The following is a 23,117-nucleotide window of genomic DNA, read 5'->3' on the forward strand; positions in this document are numbered from 1 at the left end:
ACCACAAAAAAACACAATGGTTAAAAGTATGACAGGGTAATACATGCAAAAAGTATTTTTGAGGGAATGAAAAGGTGATAGAAAAATGAAATAAAAACAAAAATAGTATTTCCCGAGTTTTCCCCCGTCAAATGCACGCTTGATTGGCTGATGACCTGACCCACCCCCAACGCACACATGCACACTCACACTCACACAGCCCCGACAGAAATACATGTCGACAACATGTGGCCTCCTCCGTCCCCTTCGAAGAGGGGGGATATTAGAAGTTTTTTTCTTCCAGCCAGCTGCAGTCACTGTAAGTAAATTAATAAGACAACAATGTTGTGGAGGTGGGAAAAACACCTCTAATTTTGCTATTGAAAGTCCGACCTGTATCATCAGAGCATAACATTACACTGTGTGAACTCGCTCACCTGAAAAACTCGAATAGGAAGCTGCTTAGAGAGAGGTGTCCAACTGTTTGTGTTTTCTACTGTTAACGTTAATTAAACTGTGAGAAATGTAGTGAACTCTGCTGGAAACAATAGAACCAGAAAAACATTAGCAAGAAGCTGCTTACAGCGAGACGGGCGCTTCATAACGTCATAAGTTGTTCACAAAACACAAGATACACACCACATAATCAAAATTAACTATGTACATTAAAAAAACCTTTTTTTTTAAGGGGGGGGGGGCTGCGAGCTACCCACACTAGCGCTGCGATCGACTGGTCGATCGTGATCAACGCAATAAGCCCCCCTGATTTAGCATATCAATTAATTAGTTTCATATTAGTGAGAAATGTAGCCCAATGAGCCCCCCTGATTTAGCATATCAATTAATTAGGTTCATATTCGTGAGAAATGTAGCCCAGCCCCCCGTCCACCCAATCTGTTAGGTATTATTAATGTCCCATCCCAAGCAAAAAATGTACATGCAGGTTATGCTGTTATATTGCCCCTACCAATGTTGAGACGAAACCTACGCCCTTGATGCGAAGTATGTGCCTTGGTTCAAACACTCAGATACTGTTTGGCTTGCATTCATTCTGACATGAGCATTCTAAAAGATCCCTCAAATTTGTGGCCCATTCTAAAGATTTCTCCCCCATGAGATGTATTTTCATTTTAGGGGGAGGGTTAGCTCTTTGGGGGGGGGTCATTACTTTTCATAAATTTTTAATATGCCTAATTCATGCCTAATTTACTTAGCATTATTTATTTATTCAATATAATAGTTGGTTGGCAACCAGTTTGGGGCGTACCCTGCTTCTTGCCCCTATAGTTAGCTGGAATGGGCTCCAGCACCCCCACGATCTTCATGCGGATAAACGGTACGGAAAATAAATAAATATGATATTATTATTCATTCATTCATTCATTTTCCATGAATAAATGACAAAATTTTTTCATATTTAAATTCATATTTATTTCTAGGCTATAAAATAAACTTAATTATTACAATAAGTTTATCAAATACAATGCTGTATTTCACTTCTTAGAAGCACAAATGGGTTTGCCGATAAAATTAGAGTTCCCAGATCAGGTTTCTTACATCTTAACACACGCCGAACTGAGGAAAGAGGAAGGAACTCAGTGTTGAGTAAGTGGAATTCACCCATTTCCATCACCTCGTGCACAGAATCATGAGATCATTCACTGTTAGTCCGCAGACATGGTGCCATTGTTTTGGCTTTCTTTCGTTTCGCTCACCTTCTTGCCCCTCAAAGGTACGTGCTTGACTTCTGTAGACATTTTAAATATCCTAAATTTGTCATTGTATTGCATCAGGTGTGACAGAACCTCAGAGCTGTCTCACACAGCCGAGTCAACCTATTTGGCGAGAGCCAGGACAAGAAGCTGAGATCCAGTGCAGCGTCCATTCCGACTGCTCCGCGGAAGGGCTGCATTACCGTTGGTTTGTTTTCCAACGCAAGACCCACGGTCTCCTAGACCTGGGTCCCCCCAACCATCACAAGTACAATCTACAAGGGTCTACTTTACAACTGATGGACCTGAACCCCAACGACAGTGGGATTTACTATTGTGCTGCCACGTCGCCAGGAAAGCAGACACCGGGGGCGCAACACGTAGGGATGGGAACAACTCTTATTGTAAAGGGTAAAGTAGTAACATATTGGAACTGGTATTAATATACACCATGCCGCAATTAGGCTGCAAGTTTAAGTTTAAATCTAAACAGTTTTCTAACAGTGGATAGTTTATCCTTTCCATGTAATGGTGCAATATTCGGTTATCATCATTAAACCATACACAAGTAAAACTTCCACTTAGTCATGTGAACTAAGGATTTTAAGAAGAAGCAACTGTAATTCTTAGGTTTTCCTATCTTATTTTATGAAGTTGATATTGTGAACTGGATTAAATGAATTCAATTAACTGATCAGGTTTGTGGGCCTTACGTACATTCCTGAGTAAACTGAACTGACATGACCAGTTGTATGAACTTAGTCTGGCAACTAGTCAATCAACGAGTGTGTTCATTCAGTTGTCGATGCTCTCTTGAAGTAATTTATTAAATATTTACTGACTGTATTTTTCAGATTATAAGGGACACCATCACTGAACAACTTCCTTTTCATTCATAAAGCGCAAAGGGTTATAAAGCGCAATAATGCATTCTGTGTTCATTGTTTTTTAAAATTACTGTATACTGTTTTGCTTATTGTTTATTTATGAAGCAGTATACAGTAATACAGTTACGGTTCAACAAAAACAGGCAAAACCAGAATTCATACATAAGGCACATTGGATTATAAAGCGCACTATACATTTTGCGGAAAAATGAAGAATTTTAAACGCACCTTATGATCTGTATCATAAACTGAAGTCCAGATTACTTAAAATGTTTGAATTCCAACTAAACTAAAATCCAGGTTACAAAAAAATGTAAAATTAGTTTTAACCAATAATAATTTTGTTTTTCCATTGTTAAAGTTTTCAATCAAAACCTAAAAATCAAAGTTAAATTGGTTGACATGAAATATCAAGTTCAGTGTACTGACATTTAACTACGTTTCCTTGTGCTTCCAGAAAAGATGAAGTTCACGGTGGGTCATATTCTTTTGTGGTTAACGTTTGTAGTCTTGGCCGTCTACAGCTTGGCAACGGTGACTCTTATCGTTCAAAAAAAGGTATGTACACGTAAGATACACAACCGAACATGTTTTGTATTTGTTACGTTACAACGATATGCCCTATGACACTTTGTCTGTACATTTCAGTATGGCTTCAATATCTGCAACTGCAGGTGGATATACAAAAGTAACAAGGTAGGTTATTTTTTTTTTTATCCCTGTTGTCATTTTTAGGGTCTTGCATGAGAACTATTCTGAGGAAAGAGCTACGTGTAGGGCGGAAAAACAGAACAGGATACAGTTGTTACGCCACTATGTGTGTACGCAACTTGTCAGGAACTGCATAAGAACTTGCTAAAGAAACCTGATTGTATGTTGTACTGTATCTGTTTATGAACAGAAAAGCACAGACAAACGAATATTCCGCAATGTTTTGCAAGAGATGCACCACAAACGGGAAGTTAAGAGAAACAAACAGACAGCAGGGAGAAACCCGATGTCGGTGGAGGTACGATTATAAGTTGAGTCTAGCGTGCGAGTTATGCGCATTTCTCTAATGAGATTTTTTTGGATCTGTTTGGCAGGTGACGACTACAGCGTTAGATAACGGGCCAGATGACATCTATCAAAATGTGCATTAAGGAACTCTAACAAAAAATGAACAATACATTTCTGGGACAGGAAGATGTCAAATTGTCAGAAGGTACAGACTCTTTTTATGACTGTCCCTCTATCTTGACTGAGCTCATCCCATTAGGGAATTTCATCCAGCCTATCATGCTATTCTAAAAATAAAACCTCAACGAAATTGTGATATATTTAGCCAGGTAGTGTTCATATCAATATAATCAACATTTGCTCAAGTTTAGCATAAAATGCCCTAAGAGTCCTTATTGTTAAATGTCATATTTTTGCTTTTACCACAAAATAATTGTTAATTTTCAACTTAATGTTCTGGGTTTGTCTGCACAGAGAAAGGAGCCAAAGATGTGAAGAGTAACTTATTTTTTAATAAAAGACTAAACCCAACTTGTGCTTGTTGTTTGGTCAGACGGTTGATCATTAGACATATTGAACAAGGCACATTAGATTATACAGTACTGCATTCAGCGCAGTCAGAATCCATTTGAACTAGCAATGAATCCTCATGTTTCAGTGCCACTGACAACAATAGACGTCCAATCCATTTCGACTGGGAGGGTTAACAGCATCTGTTGTCAATGGCAGCCAATGAGTCATTAAACAGACACAGTAAGACTAATGTCCACTGACCTTTAGCACAGAACCGCCTGACATTTGACAGTTTAGGACATCTTGTTTCTCCTCATAATAACTGTGAAAGTATTATGAACAAACAGAGAAGTGCAAAAAATGTGTGTGACATCTTGTAATTGCTCCACAAGTCACACAAACACAAAACTACCATCCGGAATAACCTGTTAATTTAAACGACTTGCAAAAGTTATTAAGGCATTTCCAAGCCAAATAAGAGGAGGGTGAAGTTTCTTTTGTTTCACACTTTAGTGTTGGAAAATAACTGTTTTGGGAAATTGGAAAATGTTCAAATATTAAAACAAAAAAATAAATATTCTCCAGTTGGATGAGAATATTAGTAGAAGTACAGCTGTAATTAGTGTTGCACCGATACCATTTTTTGCCTCCCGATACAGATTCCACTACCCATATGTGTGGTATAAGCAGATGCTGATATTGTGTACCGATGCCATGTTTTGAAGAAAAAAAAAATGTTTCCCCTTATAGTAGTAAATTACTGCATAGTGCATACTCAATTCAATATCAAATAATTGTTATCATTTGGTCAGATACTGCTTAAGAACGTTTGTGCCTACCTTGTACGGGTGACAATAAATGAATGAATGAACCAAAGGCCAAAATCAGTTTAGTACATTAGCCTAGCTCATGTGCTAATCACTTAAGCTGGTAGGTGACACAGGTTTACTTTCCAATTGTTTCCTGATTTCCCTCTGTCTGACGATGCTAACAACTTTACAGATGCTCATGTCAATATCAGTCTTTATAAAACTTCAAAACCTGCATGGTATTACAGTTTGACATGTAAATTTATCAACCATTTAAAGTATAAGCCCCCATACCGAAAAAATGACTGGTAAATGAGCACATTTCACAACACTTACTGGAATAAAAAGTCTTAAGCTAAAAACTTTTTTTTTTCCTATTCTTCTGCAGAGTTCACAATGAGTAGCCAACTTTTGAAGGGTAACAAGCAATGCAAAACCGGTGGCTTTCTTGGGAAGGGCGACTAGCGGTTGGAAAAAAAATCTCGAAGATTACATAATGCGCAGCATCAGTGAATTATTACTGATTATGATGATGATGACAATGACAATAAAATTCATTCATTCATTATTTCTTAATATTCGGCAACACCGATGCCTGCATTTTAGTGCCATATCGGGGCCCCTTCCAATACTAGTATTGGTGCAACAATAATTGGAAAGCTCAAAGTCTAACAATTCACAAGCCTTAGTGTTATAATTTGAAGTGGAAGTGACATTCCTAGAATCAAAAGGCAAACAAAGCAATCCTCAAAGCAATCAAGTGAACTTTAGTGCACTTAGCATGCTTCAAGTATAATTAGTGTTTTCTTGATGCTAACCCTTGACCTTCAAAAGAGGAAATGCAACATAGAAAACAGGCTCCCACTACAATATGAGGAATTAAAAGTATTGACAAATCTGTAAAGTGCAGCCAGAAAAAATTGTTTCCATAATTAACAACAGATATATCTTCGGTTTGTTAAATTGAGAAACAATTTCAATTTACACTAGCTTTAAAAACAAACCCTGTAAATCAGGCATTACAGCATGTGCTCCATTATACTCAAGTTTTATCTGTCTAATGCAAGTGTGTTTGGCCCTGTACTCATGAGGCTCATTAATAATCCAACTGGTTTCACTCCGGTAAAAGTCAATATGTACACTAAACCTTCCCTTTAATCTTTTTTTTTTTTAAAGCAAACATGTGACCTAGCCAGAATTGTTGTATATGTGTCAACTGAGAGTAACACATAGCTTTTTTTCTAGCTGTCAATATACTTGCTGTCCACAGTGTGACTGCTCCGTATAGAAAAGGGCCTCCATGCCAGGACTTGAATGGCGGCGACACACATTGGCAGCACGCACACCAAGTAGAACATGACACTGTGGAGGTTCTCCAGAGCACTGCAAACGACAAGCTTGAATATAAGTGCAAATCAAGCAAATTATACGGACCAAAAGGTTTCTACAGCAATAGGCATTGTGTGATCATAGCATCATGTCAGTCAGGCGATGCACGTACAGCACATAAATGCTGATACACTCGAAACTAGAGTTGAGAATCTTTGGGCACCTAACGACTCGATTACGATTCAGAGGCTACGATTCGATTATAAATGGATTATTGATGCACCTCGTAGCTATGAGCTGCTTGTAATGTTTCGTACATTAGTTACAAGAATTGTACAAAAATCCTCTCAGGCTTAGATAAACAACTATTTCAGTATCAGGTTAATAGTTAAAAACAGTAAACAAAATACTTCCCATTCTGTATCAGCAGCTTTAAACTACATTCAATTCATTTAATGTTGTGAATGAACTTTTAAAGTTGTTAAAATTGCTCCCGTTATTCCATAATTTCTCTTCTGTCTACATGTGAAAGTTTTAAAACTATTTAATCATTTAAAGATAAGATTCAAGTCAATATTTTGCCGGTATAGGAGTATTTTAGATAAAAAGTTAAGTAGGCTCGTTTGCGAGGTTCTCTGCAACAACATTTTAGGGAAGTCTACTGCTTTAAGATGGCTGCTGTTTACAAACGCCGGCAAGTATGTCATTTCGCATCTAGTTCTTTATACATGTGATATCTACCGTAGCATTACGTGGGCGTAGCTTGTAGCGGCTGTCGGCAGCAGTCCGGTAATATTGTTTTTTTATCTAGCGGTATGAGTTGAGCCAGAGCCGTGAATTGAGCATTGTCATTACACGGGTTAGTTCCGCTTTCCTTGCCATATTTAAATAATCGGAATTTGGATGTTTGTGAATCGTTCTCGAATCTTCCACGGTCGAATCGCGAATGATCTAAGAATTGGAAATTTTGCACACTTCTACTCGAAACAGGTAAAAAGTTGTTAAGAAAATAGGCACACGCTCTTCATACAGGGTTTCTACAGGTACCTTTTTAGAGCTGAAACGAATACTCGAGCAACTCGAGTTTAAAAACTACTCAGAGTAATTTTATTCACCTCGAGGAATCGTTTAATTTTGCCAGCTCTAAGCATCACGTTTCCGGACTACTTTTAATGCGGGACAACGCGCTGATGTCACGTGCGTAGAGGCGGAAGCAATAAAAAAAAAAAAAAAAACCTTTCTGCAGCCTACAGCCGCTACAAACTATGCCGATGTTGCTAAAAACTAGCCCGCATGATGCTACCGCGGTAGCAGGTAGAATCTAATGCGTCTCATAGATATCACATGTATGTTGAACTAGATGCGCAATGACAGAGTCAGCGGTGTTAGTAAACAGCCGCCATCTTAAAGCAGTACACTTCACAGCGCTAATAAATAAGATTAAAGTTACTCGCTCAAGTAATGTTAGCCCTGCGCGTGGCTAACGTGTCTTACATACAGGTTTTATTTAATCTGTGAAAACATAGCGTTGTAGAGTGATGAGGGTGTAAAATTAAAATATGATAAAGCTAACTGTCAATTTTAGCTCAGTAGTCATTGCTGGATAAAACACCCAGTAGCACTGGTCCCTAATGTGCTCCAATACAGCAGGTATCAAACTGTAACGTTGACAAAGAGTCACCCGCTTAGTTAGGTTGCAATTACCGTATTTTTCGGACTATAAGTCGCACCTGAGTATAAGTCGCACCAGCCATAAAATGCCCAATGAAGAGGAAAAAAACATATATAAGTCACAACGGAGTATGAGTCGCATTTTTGGGGGAAATTTACTTGATAAAATCCAACACATGGAACAGATATGTCATCTTGAAAGGCAATTTAAAGTAAAAATACAATAGAGAACAACATTCTGAATAAGTGTACAGTATGATAATGTTACATGATGCATGAACAACGAAATGCGAACATGGCCGGTATGTTAATGTAACATAGCTACTGAGAGTTATTCAGAGAACTATAGCATAAATAACATGCAAACAAGTTTACCAAACGATCAGTGTCACTCCAAAACACCAAAATAACATGTGAAATGATATAATAATGTGTTAATAATTTCACAAATAAGTCGCTCCAGAGTATAAGTCGCACCCCCAGCCAAACAATGAAAAAAAACTGCGACTTATAGTCCGAAAAATACGGTATTTATTTTTTGGGATCTTGTGAAACGACAACAACAACAGAAAGGCACGTCTCTCGCTCTCCCGCACCTCCCTCACCCCCGCATGTCACGCGGTGCATTCAGGAACGCATGCAAATATCCCCGCCATATCATAACCTGATATGTTACAATACATTTATTTTATATACTTTTATATACACTTATTTTAATACATTTATGTCTTGTTTTCTCATGTATATTTATAATTGCTTTTTATCAAAAAAAAAAAAAATGTTTTATCCGATTACTCAATTAATCGATAGGATTTTCAGTCGATTAATCGATTACTAAAATATTCGATAGCTGCAGCTCTATACCTTTTTAATGCCACTTGCCCAACTGCAGATAGTTTCACTCACACAAACTGTAAGTAGAGTTGCCCGATCATAACTATTTATCCGATATCGTCCAACTCCAAAAATCCGATACCGATATCAAACCGCAACCGATATATGCGGTCATGGACTTAATATAGTATGGCTAAAGCCCTTTTCACACACATATCCCAGTAAATTCCAGTGTTAGGTGACACGGGATTTACTCGCGTCATTGCTTTCACGCATGGACAGAAATCCCAGGAATGACGCGGGTTGGACACTTTCACAGACTTGTCCCATGTTGCCCACTCGGCACTCTCTGTACGGGGAGGGCTGCTGGCGTGATTTTATAACCAGGACATTACGTCATTTTTGGTCGGCACGGACTGTCACATTCTGTTGTTCAGATCGTGTTTTGTTACAGAGGGAGCGTTCCCGACGTCGTACCTGCAGCCAATTCAAGCTCATCAAGACTGTACTTACAGTGGGGCAAATAAGTATTTAGTCAACCACTAGTTGTGCAAGTTCTCCCACTTAAAAATATTAGAGAAGCCTGTAATTGTCAACATGGGTAAACCTCAACCATGGAGAACAGAATGTGGGGAAAAAAAAAACAGAAAATCACATTGTTTGATTTTTAAAGAATGTATTTGCAAATCATGCAGGAAAATAAGTATTTGGTCAATACCAAAGTTCATCTCAGTACTTTGTTATGTACACTTTGTTGGCAATAACGGAGGCCACACGTTTTCTGTAACTCTTCACAAGCTTTTCACACACTGTTGCTGGTATTTTGGCCCATTCCTCCATGCAGATCTCCTCTAGAGCAGGGGTCCCCAACCTATTCCACTAAGGCACACTGTGGGTGCAGGATTTCATTCTTACCAAACAAGATGACAACACTTTTTCCCCAATCTGGTGTTTTACAAGTGCAATCAGTTGATTGCAGTCAGGTGTGGCTTGTTTTAGCAGAAGCCTCATTGGTTCAACTGTCTCTGCTGGATCGGCTGGAACAAAAACCAGGACCCACAGTGTGCCTTGAGGACTGGGTTGAAAACCCCTGCTCTAGAGCAATGATGTTTTGGGGCTGTCGTTGGGCAAAACGGACTTTCAACTCCCTCCACAGATTTTTCTATGGGGTTGAGATCTGGAGACTAGCTAGGCCACTCCAGGACCTTTGTTGCTCTTTGTTGCCCTGGCTGTGTGTTTGGGATCATTGTCAAGCTAAAAGACCCAGCCACGTCTCATATTCAATGCCCTTGCTGATGGAAGGAGATTTTCACTCAAAATCTCTCGATACACGACCTCATTCATTCTTTCCTTTACACAGATCAGTCGTCCTGGTCCCTTTGCAAAAAAACAGCCCCAAAGCATGACGTTTCCACCCCCATGCTTCACAGTGGGTATGGTGTTCTTCTGATGCAATTCAGTATTCTTTCTCCTCCAAACATGAGAACCTGTGTTTCTACCAAAAACTTCTATTTTGGTTTCATCTGACCATAACACATTCTCCCAGTCCTGTTCTGGATCATCCAAATGCCCTCTAGCGAACCGCAGACGGGCCTGGAGGGGTACTGGCTTCAGCAGGAGGACACGTCTGACAGTGCAGGATTTGAGTCCCTGGCGGCGCATTGTGTTACTAATAGTAGCCTTTGTTACTGTGGTCCCAGCTCTCTGTAGGTCATTCACTAGGTCCCCCCGTGTGGTTCTGGGATTTTTTGCTCACCGTTCTTGTTATCAATTTGACGCCATGGGGTGAGATCTTGCGTGGAGCCCCAGATCCAGGGAGATTATCAGTGGTCTTGTATGTCTTCCATTTTCTAACAATTGCTCCCACAGTTGATTTCTTTACACCATGTGTTTTACCTATTGCAGATTCAGTCTTCCCAGCCTGGTGCATGTCTACAATTTTGTCTCTGGTGTCCTTCGACAGCTCTTTGGTCTTGGCCGTAGTGGAGTTTGGAGTGTGACTGACTGAGGTTGTGGACAGGTGTCTTTTATACCGATAATGAGTTAAAACAGGTGCCATTAATACAGGTAACGAGTGGAGCCTCGTTAGACCTCGTTAGAAGAAGTAAGACCTCTTTGATAGCCAGAAATCTTGCTTGTTTGTAGGTGACCAAATATTTATTTTCACATTCTGTTTCTCATGGTTGAGGTTTACCCATGTTGACAATTACAGGCCTCTCTAATCTTTTCAAGTAGGAGAACTTGCACAATTGATGGTTGACGAAATACTTATTTGTCCCACTGTAAGCCTTGGCATTTCAAGAGAAGGGTGCCGAGATATTAACTTGCTGGGTGCCTTTCGACACCATGTACGTTGCCCTTCTTTTGAAATCTCCAACGTTGTGCTGGTATTTGAGTGTATTTGTTTTGTTGTCTCATCGGCTCTCTGCCTACCGCTGAGGTTAGTATTATTGATCCCCGTCGACCTAATGTCACAAACCCAATGTGTTATTCCCCCTTTTCTGCAATCGTTTTATTGTCTGTATTTCATAAACTCTTAAACACATCCCTCCGTTGTTGCCTGCTTTGAGGTACAACCTTGTTTCCGCAGTTGCGGACCCTAACATCGGCAACAACAAAAAACACACATTTCCAAAGATGGACGATGGACTCTCTTCCTCTGCTCTACGATCCAGTAGCAATTTAATTTCGTTATGTTTTCAGTTTAATTTAGCATTTCCAGCTTACTATGTTATTAACTGCGATAAATGTCTGCGTCATCTCCGTTTCAGTCGACCCGGGAAATTACTTTCACATATAAGGGCTGCCCGTTTAAATCTCGGGATTTAAAGGGTGTTTAGGTGTATGTGAAAGGGGCTAAATTGAATTGTGATGCTCCACTGGATACTTTCGTTTTTTTTTTAATCGTCAAGTTTACATAATTTTTAATGCCTCGAACATTTAGGCTACGTTCATACTACAGGTCTTAATGTACGAATCCGATTTTTTCGTGTTTTTCCGATTCGAATGAGGCATTAACTTGACGGTCTGAACATGACAAGTCGCATAGAACTGGACCATTTCAAATCCGATCTGGGTCACTTTCGTATGTGGTTGAAATCCGATCTGGGCCACATTTTTCCAGACTGTCGCGGCGGTCTGTACTGTCCAGTCTCTCAAATCGGAATTCATGCAGCAATTACGTCATCAAAAAGCGAGAGCGACGCTACGGTAGCGGTGCAGCTGTGCGTCACTTGACAACAGTCATAAAAAAAATAAAAAATGGGTTGAGGATAAGCCTGAGAATGATCGGTTTTCTGTCTGCTCCATATAAGCAATATTTCAACATTGCTTACACGGCCGAGAGTCGGGGCAAACTGCCCGTATGTGTGTGTGACATGCACGGACAGTGCGTGCATGCTCTCGATCCATATACTTTGAATATAAGCCTAAACTGGGATTATTTATGTCTGTTATTTGTGTCCTCTTTTTAAAAAGCAAAATATGATATCCCTGGAATGACGGATGACAGCCAGCATGTGTGGTCTTTTGTTTTGATGCTTCTCCGCATGCGGGTCGTCTTGCTCAGCGCGTTTCGGACTGCGAATTAGTGCGCATGCGTAGTACTTGAAAGGTCTCAATGGACAAAGGCAGTCTGAACGGGCACGCCAAAAAAACAGACATGACAAAAAATCGGATCTGTACATTTAGACTTGTAGTATGAACCTAGCCTTAGTTTAATGCTTTTTAAGGCCTGAATTTTGACAAAATCCTCGCATTTGATTGGCTAAAATAGTTGTAGCATTTCAAAATGTCTAATATTTGCGATTTTCCCTATTTATGGGAAATAGTGGCTTTTATTTACATTTTCCAAACTATTACACATAGAAAAAAAAGAAATTCTGTCTTTTAACTTTATTAAACAAGATTCTTTCCATTGGGGTGCACATGATAAAGGTCTAATCTATCCCTTTAGCTTACTTATTACGGCTGCCACGATTAATCAACAAATAACTGATTATGGACTTAATCGACAACTGTTTTGATACTCAATTAATCATTGAGACATTGTTGTAAAAATTGTCCAAATCCTCTTTTTGAGTCTCTTAATTGTAAATATTCTGTATTTTTTAAAGCTAACTTAATTAGTCATTTTTTTTATTTAAAAACAAAAATATTCTCTGATTATTGCTTTAAGAGTTTGTTTTGAATTTCAAGAGAAAGGCATTGTGTTTACCTTGCGTTTACATCCTTTCCAGCGTCCTTTAGCTTCTCATAACCAAACTGGTTGAGAATGTTAATCACCAACATTGGTGCCAAAGACTGAGCAGGTTTGGTGAACAGGGCGTTGGTCCCAAACACCATGGAGGAAATAGGGGAACTGCAAATACATCAGAATAATTCAGGGCCATTGACAGCACATAGACTTCATAATGCATTGACGGGTCAGATCGGTCATGCAATGCGCCTCGCATTCAAGTAGAGGGCCGCCCACATCAAGAGGAGCTATTCACAAACACACACACGCAGTGATCTAACGCCAGATTTCTGTTGAAAAAGTACGAAAGCTGTACCGCATACGAACAGGAAGGATTGTCTCAGGAGTGATTTGTTCGAGGATTCAAGGTAATAATTATATTTTTCGTACCATGCATGCAATTTGAAACGTTGTGAAAAAAATCAATTGGTGAAATTAGGCGCTACTGCATTGGCATCAAAGTTCACAATATTTACGGAAAATAAATGCTAACTTCACGTTTTCTTTTGTTTTTTTTTTTTGCTTCTAACGAAGAATCGAGACTGTTTTACGTCCATATCAATAAGGAATTTAGGGATTTAAGAATTTATTCAAAAGAATTTTCACCGGAAAAGCTCTGTGTACATACATCAGGCGGCCGCTAGCTACATTCACGAACAGACTAGCATTATACTTCGACATATTTACGTAAAATAAATGTTAACTGCATGTGTTTTTTTTTTTACTTTTGACCAAGAATCGAGACTGTTTCACGTCCATATCTATAAAGAATTCGGGGATTTAAGCATTAAATCACAAGAATTTTCACCGGAAAACCTCTGCTTACATCAGGCGGCTGCTAGCTACATTTACTAACAGACTAGCATTGTACTTTGACATATTTACATAAAATAAAAGCTAACTGTACGTTTTTTTTTTTTTGCTTCCAACCAAGAATCGAGACAGTTTTACGTCCATATCAATAAAGAATTCAGATATTTAAGCATTTATTCACTAGAATTTTGAACGAAAAAAGCTTTGTCTGTGATTCCACTCAGTCAGCTTTGACGGCCTCGCCAACAATGCAGGCCCCGTATTTAGCGGCCCCGCGCCCCATCAATACATTATGAAGTATGGACAGCAACAGAACCCCAATCCAGAAAAATAGAAAGGTTCGCATCGATAAAGATAAAAAGATAAAATCATTAAAAAAATATTTTTTTCTGAATACTTCAATGTTAAAATCTCAGCAACTACAAAAAACGACTAAGCTGTATTTTACATTAGGTTTTCTTAAAAGACAGCTTACATACAATAAATGAAAGAGAACATTAATGCATTTGAAGGCTACAATGAAAAGTGTGGTCCAAAAAGAAAGAACGACCATATCTATTGAGTTCCACCAAAGTCCAAAATATTGGCCTTAGTTTTTGTTTTAACTTTGGCAATCATCAACGTGATTCCTCTGGAATGTCAACAATTACATAACAGAAGTTTAATAAGAAATACAACGTCCTTTCAAAGCAGTGATTTCCAACACTGTCCTGTGCGAAACTTTTCAGACAGTTCTAATGCTCAAAGGATTATTTCAAACACTTTAAATTGGTTTAATATGAAAAAAAAAAGACAAAAGCAGGCGAAAAGGAACAGAACAATTACATCCATTTGTTATCAGCCTCGTTTACCTGCGCTTGTATTTCTGCATATCACTGTCAATGATATCTGCCAGAGGCAAGCTGAACAGACTGAAGGAAGCTGCCACCATGACCCTGTAAGAAGATAAGCAGATGAGCATCATTATCACGAATTTAAAAAAAAGTGGTTGAAATCTGGTTGATTCTCTTACATGCTCAGAGTGAGGAATAACGCCAGGATTCGATAGCTCTGAGGACCGAGCACTAGCATAAAAACCCCCATAAAGACCTCCAGGTAGAAGCTGTACAGGATTATTCTGTAGTAACCGACGCTGTGAAGTAGTCTGTTACAGCTCAACACCAACAGCTGAGGTGGACATCAATCCGTTAGATATAAACCCACAAAATAAAATGCTTCAATTCAAACCAGTACCTGAGGACAAATAAATCCAGCGCCATACATGACGCTTCTAGCCAGTGAAGAAAGCACATCAGGAGGAATCAGGTGCTCGGTAAATATCAAAGTAAAATTATTAAAAAAAGCTAGCATGAAAACCTGGAAAAAGTTCATGAGGACAAAAAGTCGGAAGTCCCTGTTGATGAAGATTTGCCACATTAGCGTTTTCACCATGGGGAAGGAAAACTTGGAATCACTGGAGGCGGGCTCAACGGAATCCTCAGCCGATTTGTCGTCGAACTGGCTCTGGCTGTAGAGGCCCGTGTATATCATGCAGCAGCAGCTCAAGATGGCCACCATCACGTTGAACGCCTGGAAAGATGCAAAGTCCTCCATGTTTCTGGACAGCATGCCACAAAAAAGAACGCTTGAAGAGCCGAGCAGTGACGCCACCTGGGAAATCAGAAATGAGATGGATCGCAATCTTCATCGACCAAAATAATCAACAGGACTACTCCATAGCAACAGGAAGTGACCTTGAATTCCCTTGTGTTGAATTGTGCTATATAAATAAATTTGCCTTGCCTTGCCTTAAAAAAAAAAACAAATTTAAAAGGCATGAGAGAATTCCCATGTGATTTCTCCACAAATTGCATTTTCTATTTAATAGCTACTTCACCTGGCTATACTTGATGAGTCTCAGCCTGTTCTGATGGTGGCTGGAAATCTCAGCAAACAGTGCGCACTGAGCCAGCAACACAAATGTGAGCAGGCCATCGAAGGCGCACAACGCAACCATCAAGTGGAGGCCGCTCAACCAGTCACCAGGAGTGTACGACCTCCACGGGAACCAGGCGATGAGGAACGCCAATGAGTAGAGCGGGGCGCCGTACAAGATTGAGAGACGGCGTTGAGAGCAACACGGCACTTTGGAGTTGTCCTGCAGGTATCCGAAGAGAGGATCGTTGATGGCATTCCATAGCATGTACACCACCTGAGAAATTAAAGGAATTTTTGTTGTGTTATGTTGAGCAACATTTTAAACGTGTTGTTTTTGATTGGAGCTTTGCGAGGCAAAGTGGCCATCCAATAAAATTCCTCAACTTTATTTTCAACATCTTATTTTCCGTGTTTTTTTCGGCGCGTCGCACAGCCTAAATCTTTTGGCCCATCGACACCGTTCGAATACCGAAATGACCAGAATTCTCATGTGATGCAGGGAATCCTTCGAGTGTCCACCAAAAACTTACCGTTCCCACCAAAATGCAGGTTAAAAAAAAAAAGGAAAAAAATACAAAACGCTACCTGTCCAGCACTTTTTGATCTAATCACGTAGTTTAAACATAAAAAATTCCAGGACGGTAAAGGGCATAAAAGAAAAACTTACGGTTCCCCCAAAATTTGCAAAAAACTTTCCCATTCATTTCTATTGGAATTGAATTGTCGGCCATGTGCGTCCAAATTTCCCATTCATTTTCAATGGCAAAAAAACCCTGTGTACCCAAATTAACAGGAAGTGACCTGATATCAACAGGAAGTGTCCCCAAAATGTCACCAAATCAACAGGAAGTGACCTGATGTCAACAAGAAGTGTCCCCGAAATGTCCCCAAATCAACAGGAAGTGACTCCAAACGCCACCAAAATCAACGAGGAGGGTCTTAGATTTGTATCTACCACAACAACGCTCCCATCGCAATTTCTCCAGCAATTGCTCTTTCTAGTTTGTAAATACAGTATGTTCTAAAAGTAACATTATAATGTAGTCCTTTTAATGTTTCATGGTTTATTTTTAAATAATTAATTTTATACGCACTTCGATTTCATTCGAAAGTAGTCATAATTGTTGTCACTCGAGCTGGGAATCTTTGGGCACCTAACGATTCGATTACGATTCAGAGGCTCCGATTCGATTATAAAACGATTATTGATGCACCCCCCACTTTTTTTTTTTTTTTTTTTTAATGTTTTGTACATTAGTTCCAAAATTGTTCAAAATTCTCTCAGGCTAAACCAAACTACTATTTCAGTGTCAAGTTAACATATAACAGTAAACAAATATACAAAAATAACAGTAAATAAAAAACTCCAGTCCCCATTCTGTAAGAGCAGCTTTAAACTACATTCAATTGATATAATGTTGTGAATCAACTGTTGCAGTTGTTAAAATTGCTCCTGTTATTCCACAATTTCCCTTCTGTCTACTTTTGTCAAAGTTTTAAAACTTTTTCATCATTTAAAGATAGATTCAAGACAAGATTCTGCCGATTTAGGAGTATTTTAGATAAAAAGTTAATTAGGTTCGCTACAACAGAGCCTTCTAGAGAGGTCTACTGCTTTAAGATGGCGGCTGTTTACTTACGCCGGAAAGTCTGTCATTTCGCATCTCTGTTCAATGATACATGTTCTAACATCGACGTCGTCTATCATTTTGCATCTAGTTCTACATATATATATGATATCTACCGTAGCCGTATGTTTGTAGCAACTAGCAACAGGGCGCGGTTTGTAGCGGCTGTCAGCCGCAGTCAGGTATGATTGTTTTTTTTTTATCTAGCGGCATGAGTTGAACATGATATTTACTCTCGGTCCGTTCCTCATTGCGTCCCGAAGACCGCGCTGACTGTGTTTTACTTCCGCTTTACCTGGTATAATTCAATAATCGGAATTTGGATATTTGTGAATCGTTCTCGAATCTTCCACGGCCGAATCGCGAATAATCTAAGAATCGGAAATTTCGCACGCCTCTAGTTGTCACGTTTGCTCAACGTGCGCTCAAGTCCTAGCATATTGCATCAGGCTTCCATCACCAAGTCTGTTCTGTCATGTGCCACTATACTGCATCATACAGGTTTCCATCATAAGGACTGTGCACTCCTTAATATGTCACAAAGAACAACTGAGTACAGTATACTGTATAAGGCACAAACAAATAGCAATCAGTGTCAGGTTGTCAGCGTTCCAGCATACACTAGCATGTCAACTGTCCATCACCGCTCGACCTGATTGATTGTTTTCTTTGCCTGTCAACATCAATAAAGTCTTGTGTCTGCGATACACAACTGGTTCCTCCGTCCCCTTCGCGACAACTGTTAAAGAAAATTCCATTGAAATTTAACCTGACAACCACACCATTGCAAAGTGTCAAACTACCTTTTATTGATAAGTCACTGTTTTAACCCCCCCCCCCCCAAAAAAAAAAGCTGATTTGAAAAACAAAAAGGATGCAAAATCCAAATCAAATTAAAAACCTTCCCTGTAATAAATGAACGATTATTCTAACATGTTGACTGTTAGATATTCACAAGGGCGCAGGTTTGGTCTCAACATTGGTAGGGATGATATAACAGCATAACCTGCATGTACACTTTTTGCTGGGGACGGGACATTAATAATGGTCAATGTCAAATAAATCTGTATTGATTTATACTAACTTTTATGTGTATTGGTTCATTCTACACTGTTCAATTCAAACCTTTGTTTTCAAAAACTACTATAGAAACATTTTGAAAACTTCTAGAAAAAAATCTCTGGATTTAAGAGCAAATTTAAATGGGGGGGGGGGGGTTCGAAGGGGGAAAAATGGACCAGTGTTGTGCCAAAAAATGTCCCGCCCGCGTTAAATGTCTCCCCTAACGGGAGTGCCCACACGTCACCCGTACAAACAGCTTTTTCTTACCAATCGATGGACAGGACTTTCTTGTATTGTGAATATGTATTATTTTACTCTGCTTAAAGGGTATGTCATGCCCTGGGAAAATGTTAATATTCCATCATTTATCCATAAACGCATGCCTTTTGTATTCATATCATGCCACTTCGTGTAATTACACACAAGAAAATGAGAGAAATTTGGCTCGATTGACAAGCTAAAACGACCGGCGCCCGAGATCTGGCAGATTGTGTGCGTGACGTCACGACAAGTGAAGAGAGTGCCACCGGCCACTAGGGGGGCAGCGCCTGTCTGCATCAATATAATTCCTTCTAGTGAGGGGAGAATTAGGGGTGTTTTGAGCTGTTTATGCTGATGCATTGTGTCCGTCCTGCACATATTCCAGGTTCCCTCATGAAGAAACACCCCTCGTTGTCAATAAAAGAGAATTCAGAATTGACAGTGAGGGGTGTTTCTTCAACAAGAAAAAGGCTCAGTGCTTTAATACTGAATGGCGGCGATGATGGCAGACAATTTCGTTTCTAGTTTCAGCGACGAATCCGACGTAGGAGGACGTAACGAATGTTCATCTAATGGTGACGAGGAGAGTTACGAAGCTTTAATCGGTGTTTTAGGTTACCAATTTGAGCCCAAACGAACGCCAATGCAGCGTAATGAAACGGTCATTGAGGGGAGCAATGACACTGATGAAACATCGGCAGCAGATCGTGTGGGAAACACCAATGATTTGTTTTGCATTTCTTTTTGTGAAGCTGATACACCGTGACTGCAAAATAAAGAAATGCATAGAATAATTATCATTTATTGCGCTATCATAGCTTTTCACTCTGCCAACAGACACAAATATGAATGGGATCAGAGGATTTGTTCTACATATTTTACGAACGATAATTTATACATGTGTCCAGTCCTGTATCCAATGCATGACATTTTTTTTTATTATAAAAGAGTACTCACTCTGGCCATTTCAAGCTTGGCTGCTCCCCTCCTTTGCTTAGCCTTAGCCTCCTTTGCCACTCATCGTCCTCTTTCTTGATATCTCGGGACATTTAGGTCGCTGCGCGTGTATGGTCGGCACCGCATCTCCTTTGAGCAGCAATCTTTTAGCAAAATCCGATTTCACTTGTCCATAGTTCGAGAAGCTTTCAGGTGGAAAATGCGCACCACAGAAAAGCGTGCCGGAGGCTGTGTCTAGAAAATTAGCCCTCTTTGCACGGACGAACTTTACCCATTGTCTGCGTAGTCCAGCTTTTTTTTTCTTGCGTTTGGGAACTCATGGATACTATATTCCGATAAATAACTATTTGTACACCACATAGCACAGCAGTTTTGAACCATTTTTGTGATGTTTTCGTCAAACAAACCCCAACGCTACTCTCTCGTTGTTAAAAAACAATGGCACCTGGCTCCGCCTCGACTGTCAATCACTTGTCGTGACGTCCCCGCCCCATTCGGCTGTTTCCGGAACACTTTTGGGAATGTTCGTCATTTTCGATCTATTTTCGATAATTGCTCATTAATGTGATTGATTTTTTTGTTAACTTTATCAATATTTGTTATCTTGGCACATAACGGTTCTATTGATGTCTCACACCCCCTTTGCCGCTACATACCCTTTAAACTAAAAAATCTTGTACTGTATTATTTTACTCTGCTTTAACTAATAAATGTCATACCTGTGTGATTCTAATTGGGATGTGGTCGTGAAAACTGGTAGACTAATAAATTTCTGTTCAAAGATGGTTATGTGGCCCAGTCCACAATTTGTAACTAATACCCCTTTCCCACCGGCCAAAAAACCCATGTCACCCTAACTAACAATCGGCTTTTGGTGGAAAGGAGCAGCGACCCGCCTCGACCCGTGTCAATCAACCCGCCAAGCGACCCGCGTTAAAATCACCACGGCTCTGATCGTCATGCAGTGTGAAAACAAAACCCCGGGTCAACAGTCAACACCCTAATCTACATGGTGACGTAGGCTCTTACGTGATGTGTCATAACTCCTTTGAATTTCAAACCAAAATTCACGTCGCCTACGTTGCCTCAGCACAAGCAGAGTGTTGATCCTTTGCTGCATTTCGACCATGTTGAGGGCAGTAAAAAGCATGAAAACAGAGAACACAAACGGAAAGGAGGCTTCCATGTTGCTCTGCATTGTTTACTTCCTTGAACTGAATGAATTTGGTCGCAGTTGTCGACGCGCATCTTAGCGTGGTGACGTCACGTAACATTATGCACGGCGGAGGAGGGGTGGGGGGTTAGACGGGTGGGGAAAAAAAAAAAAAAAAAAGACACTGCTTTTTTTTGTCAATGGGAAAGGTGCCAAATGCCAATTGCTAGTGGGTTGCATCGGCTTGGAAAAAACGCGCGTTGACCCACTAGTTTCAGTGGGAAAGGGGCATAAGATACAGTACTAATATTTTGTGTAATTTATTTAAAACTGATTTTACAGTAGTAAATCCATTACTGTAATGCGTCCATGAAAACATTTGATGTTTTCACCTCAGTAAAGCGTTATAAATAAGTGCTCCCATCAGGGGAGACATTTCACAAGGGGGAGGGGGGGGCATTTTTTGGCACAACACCGGCACATGTAAGTCTGAACATGATGAAAATAATTCACTTAATAATGGTGGGGTCAATTACAACAATTAAAACATATGGGCTGACAATGTAAATGACATATAACTGAAGTCATTATATAACGCAAATAAGGTTGCTTAAAAGTTGGTGGGGACAATTTGAGCAACCTGAAAAGTTGGTAGTGTTTTGTCCCTACCGTCCCTATGCTAAACAGTGCCCTCGGATATTCATAAGACTAAAAATTGTGACAAACAACCCCGCTCTTCCCTAATACGGATTACCAAATTGAAGACCTGCTGATAAATTTGATAATTAACTAGTTGTTGATTATTCAACACAAGTAGTACTATATCTGTTATCGCTAAAACATTACAACAACAACAACAACAAACATATTGACACAAGGCGTTTATATTAACACAACATTGCAATACTCACTTGTGATTGTTGAAAAGCTCCCTCAGATGTCTGGTACTTGTTGATGAAGAGCTTCACATAGTAGAAGCTAAAGATGTTGTTGATCATAGCAGCTCCCAAAGTGGTCATGGCATATGCCAAAGCCGCGGGGTTGACTCCAAGGTTTACCAAATATCGCGGCAGCTTCATACTGCCTCGCACACCTTTCACCTCCGCAGCCATGACTTTTGACAGCCCCGAGGAGAGCTCTCAAAACCGTCAAATATGAGTCAAACTCACCTTTTTTTGAGCATTTTCCAGGTATTAGTCATATATATTAGTGAAATGTAACTGAAACGGTATCGTGCATTCGCAAATGGGTGTATAAAATTGTGCTACGCCTCTAGTCGAGTTTATTAATGAGCAACATTGCATTGTGAGCAGCAGTTTTGTCAAGAAGAGGCCGCGTCAATCTGGGCAACGTTTGATTGGTCGAACCGGTTCGCGTATTTTATTTCCTGGTTGGTCCTCGTATAAATAGACATCGTATATATAAAGCTAGATGTATGATGTGCACTGTGAGACAAGTGAGATGGTTGTTGTCACTTATTGGCCATTTTGCGTCGGGGCCATTCAAAAAACTTGGTTTGTCATATACGTCAGATAAGGTAAATTGACTTCATCGTAAAATAAAATATATATTTTTTTTCATATATATATATCCAACATTCAGTCTGAATCATAGCCACTTTGATACGGTTTGCTATAATAAAACCGTTTCTAAATCCTTCAAGAATTCAGCAAGTTTAGTGTATTTTAGTGGAGAAAACCACTCGATTTAGTGGCCTTAATTCCATTTTTTTCCTTTATTGAACCATATACAAACAAAACAAAGTATTCATGTATCGAAATCAAATAAAATATGATAGGTTCCCAGAGAGCAGACCGACATTGAATAAACGTTGATTTTCCATCAAAATCATCAGTATGGTTGACATTGAAATTTTCGACGTCAAGTGACGTTGAAACAACGTTGTTCTATAATATGTCAGGCGATGGTTGGGTTAACATTGTTTTATAGTTGATGAACTAAAGTTGACAAATAATTGATTTATGATTGACCGGGAAATAACATTGAAAAGTCATTGAATTATGGATGAGCGGGCGTTTTGGTCAAAAACATTGATTCGGCGTTGTTCACATATTAATAATCAAAATGACGTTTAGGTTTTGTAAGGATTTCAATGTTGAAACAACATTAATTGAGGGTGCAAAAGTGACGTTGATGCAACGATATAAGATCGACGGCGGAATGTTGATCCAACATCTTTTCAACGTCGGTCTGCTATCTGGGAATCCTTCAATAATTCAGCAAGTTAAGTGTATTTTAGTGGAGAAAACCACTCATTTAGTGGCCATACTTCCAACGTAGTAAACAGAAGATGGCCGCTAGTTACTTACACCAAAACATCTAACCTTTTACATTT

General features: G+C 39.5%; 2 protein-coding genes across 2 annotated transcripts; one reads left to right on the plus strand and one right to left on the minus strand.

Annotated features, from left to right (window-relative positions):
* Positions 1 to 397: 397 nt before the first annotated feature.
* mfsd13al (major facilitator superfamily domain containing 13a-like) lies at positions 398 to 22,107 on the minus strand. Its single transcript, XM_057817029.1, has 7 exons — positions 21,673 to 22,107; positions 15,660 to 15,974; positions 15,017 to 15,433; positions 14,796 to 14,950; positions 14,635 to 14,718; positions 12,950 to 13,093; positions 398 to 6,282 (listed from the first exon to the last, which is right to left on the minus strand). Exons 1-7 carry the CDS (start codon positions 21,871 to 21,873, stop codon positions 6,141 to 6,143), a joined length of 1,458 nt encoding a protein of 485 aa, XP_057673012.1. The 5' UTR covers positions 21,874 to 22,107; the 3' UTR covers positions 398 to 6,140.
* Positions 1,631 to 4,665, plus strand: si:ch211-139g16.8 (immunoglobulin superfamily member 6). Its single transcript, XM_057817030.1, has 6 exons — positions 1,631 to 1,711; positions 1,773 to 2,102; positions 3,036 to 3,136; positions 3,227 to 3,274; positions 3,480 to 3,587; positions 3,664 to 4,665. Exons 1-6 carry the CDS (start codon positions 1,657 to 1,659, stop codon positions 3,718 to 3,720), a joined length of 699 nt encoding a protein of 232 aa, XP_057673013.1. The 5' UTR covers positions 1,631 to 1,656; the 3' UTR covers positions 3,721 to 4,665.
* Positions 22,108 to 23,117: the final 1,010 nt, after the last annotated feature.

The sequence above is a fragment of the Corythoichthys intestinalis genome, chromosome 16, assembly GCF_030265065.1.
Source record: "Corythoichthys intestinalis isolate RoL2023-P3 chromosome 16, ASM3026506v1, whole genome shotgun sequence".
NCBI classification, from domain to species: domain Eukaryota; kingdom Metazoa; phylum Chordata; class Actinopteri; order Syngnathiformes; family Syngnathidae; genus Corythoichthys; species Corythoichthys intestinalis.

Coding starts and splice junctions, on each gene's coding strand:
- mfsd13al (XM_057817029.1), bottom strand. CDS start 21,873: ATGGCTGCGGAGGTGAAAGGTGTGCGAGGCAGTATGAAGCTGCCGCGA. Junction 14,719..14,795: donor TTATTCCTCACTCTGAGCAT/GTAAGAGAATCA, acceptor ATCTTCTTACAG/GGTCATGGTGGCAGCTTCCT. Junction 6,283..12,949: donor GGAAAGGATGTAAACGCAAG/GTAAACACAATG, acceptor TGTCGTTTGCAG/TGCTCTGGAGAACCTCCACA.
- si:ch211-139g16.8 (XM_057817030.1), top strand. CDS start 1,657: ATGGTGCCATTGTTTTGGCTTTCTTTCGTTTCGCTCACCTTCTTGCCC. Junction 3,137..3,226: donor CTCTTATCGTTCAAAAAAAG/GTATGTACACGT, acceptor TGTACATTTCAG/TATGGCTTCAATATCTGCAA. Junction 3,275..3,479: donor GGATATACAAAAGTAACAAG/GTAGGTTATTTT, acceptor GTTTATGAACAG/AAAAGCACAGACAAACGAAT.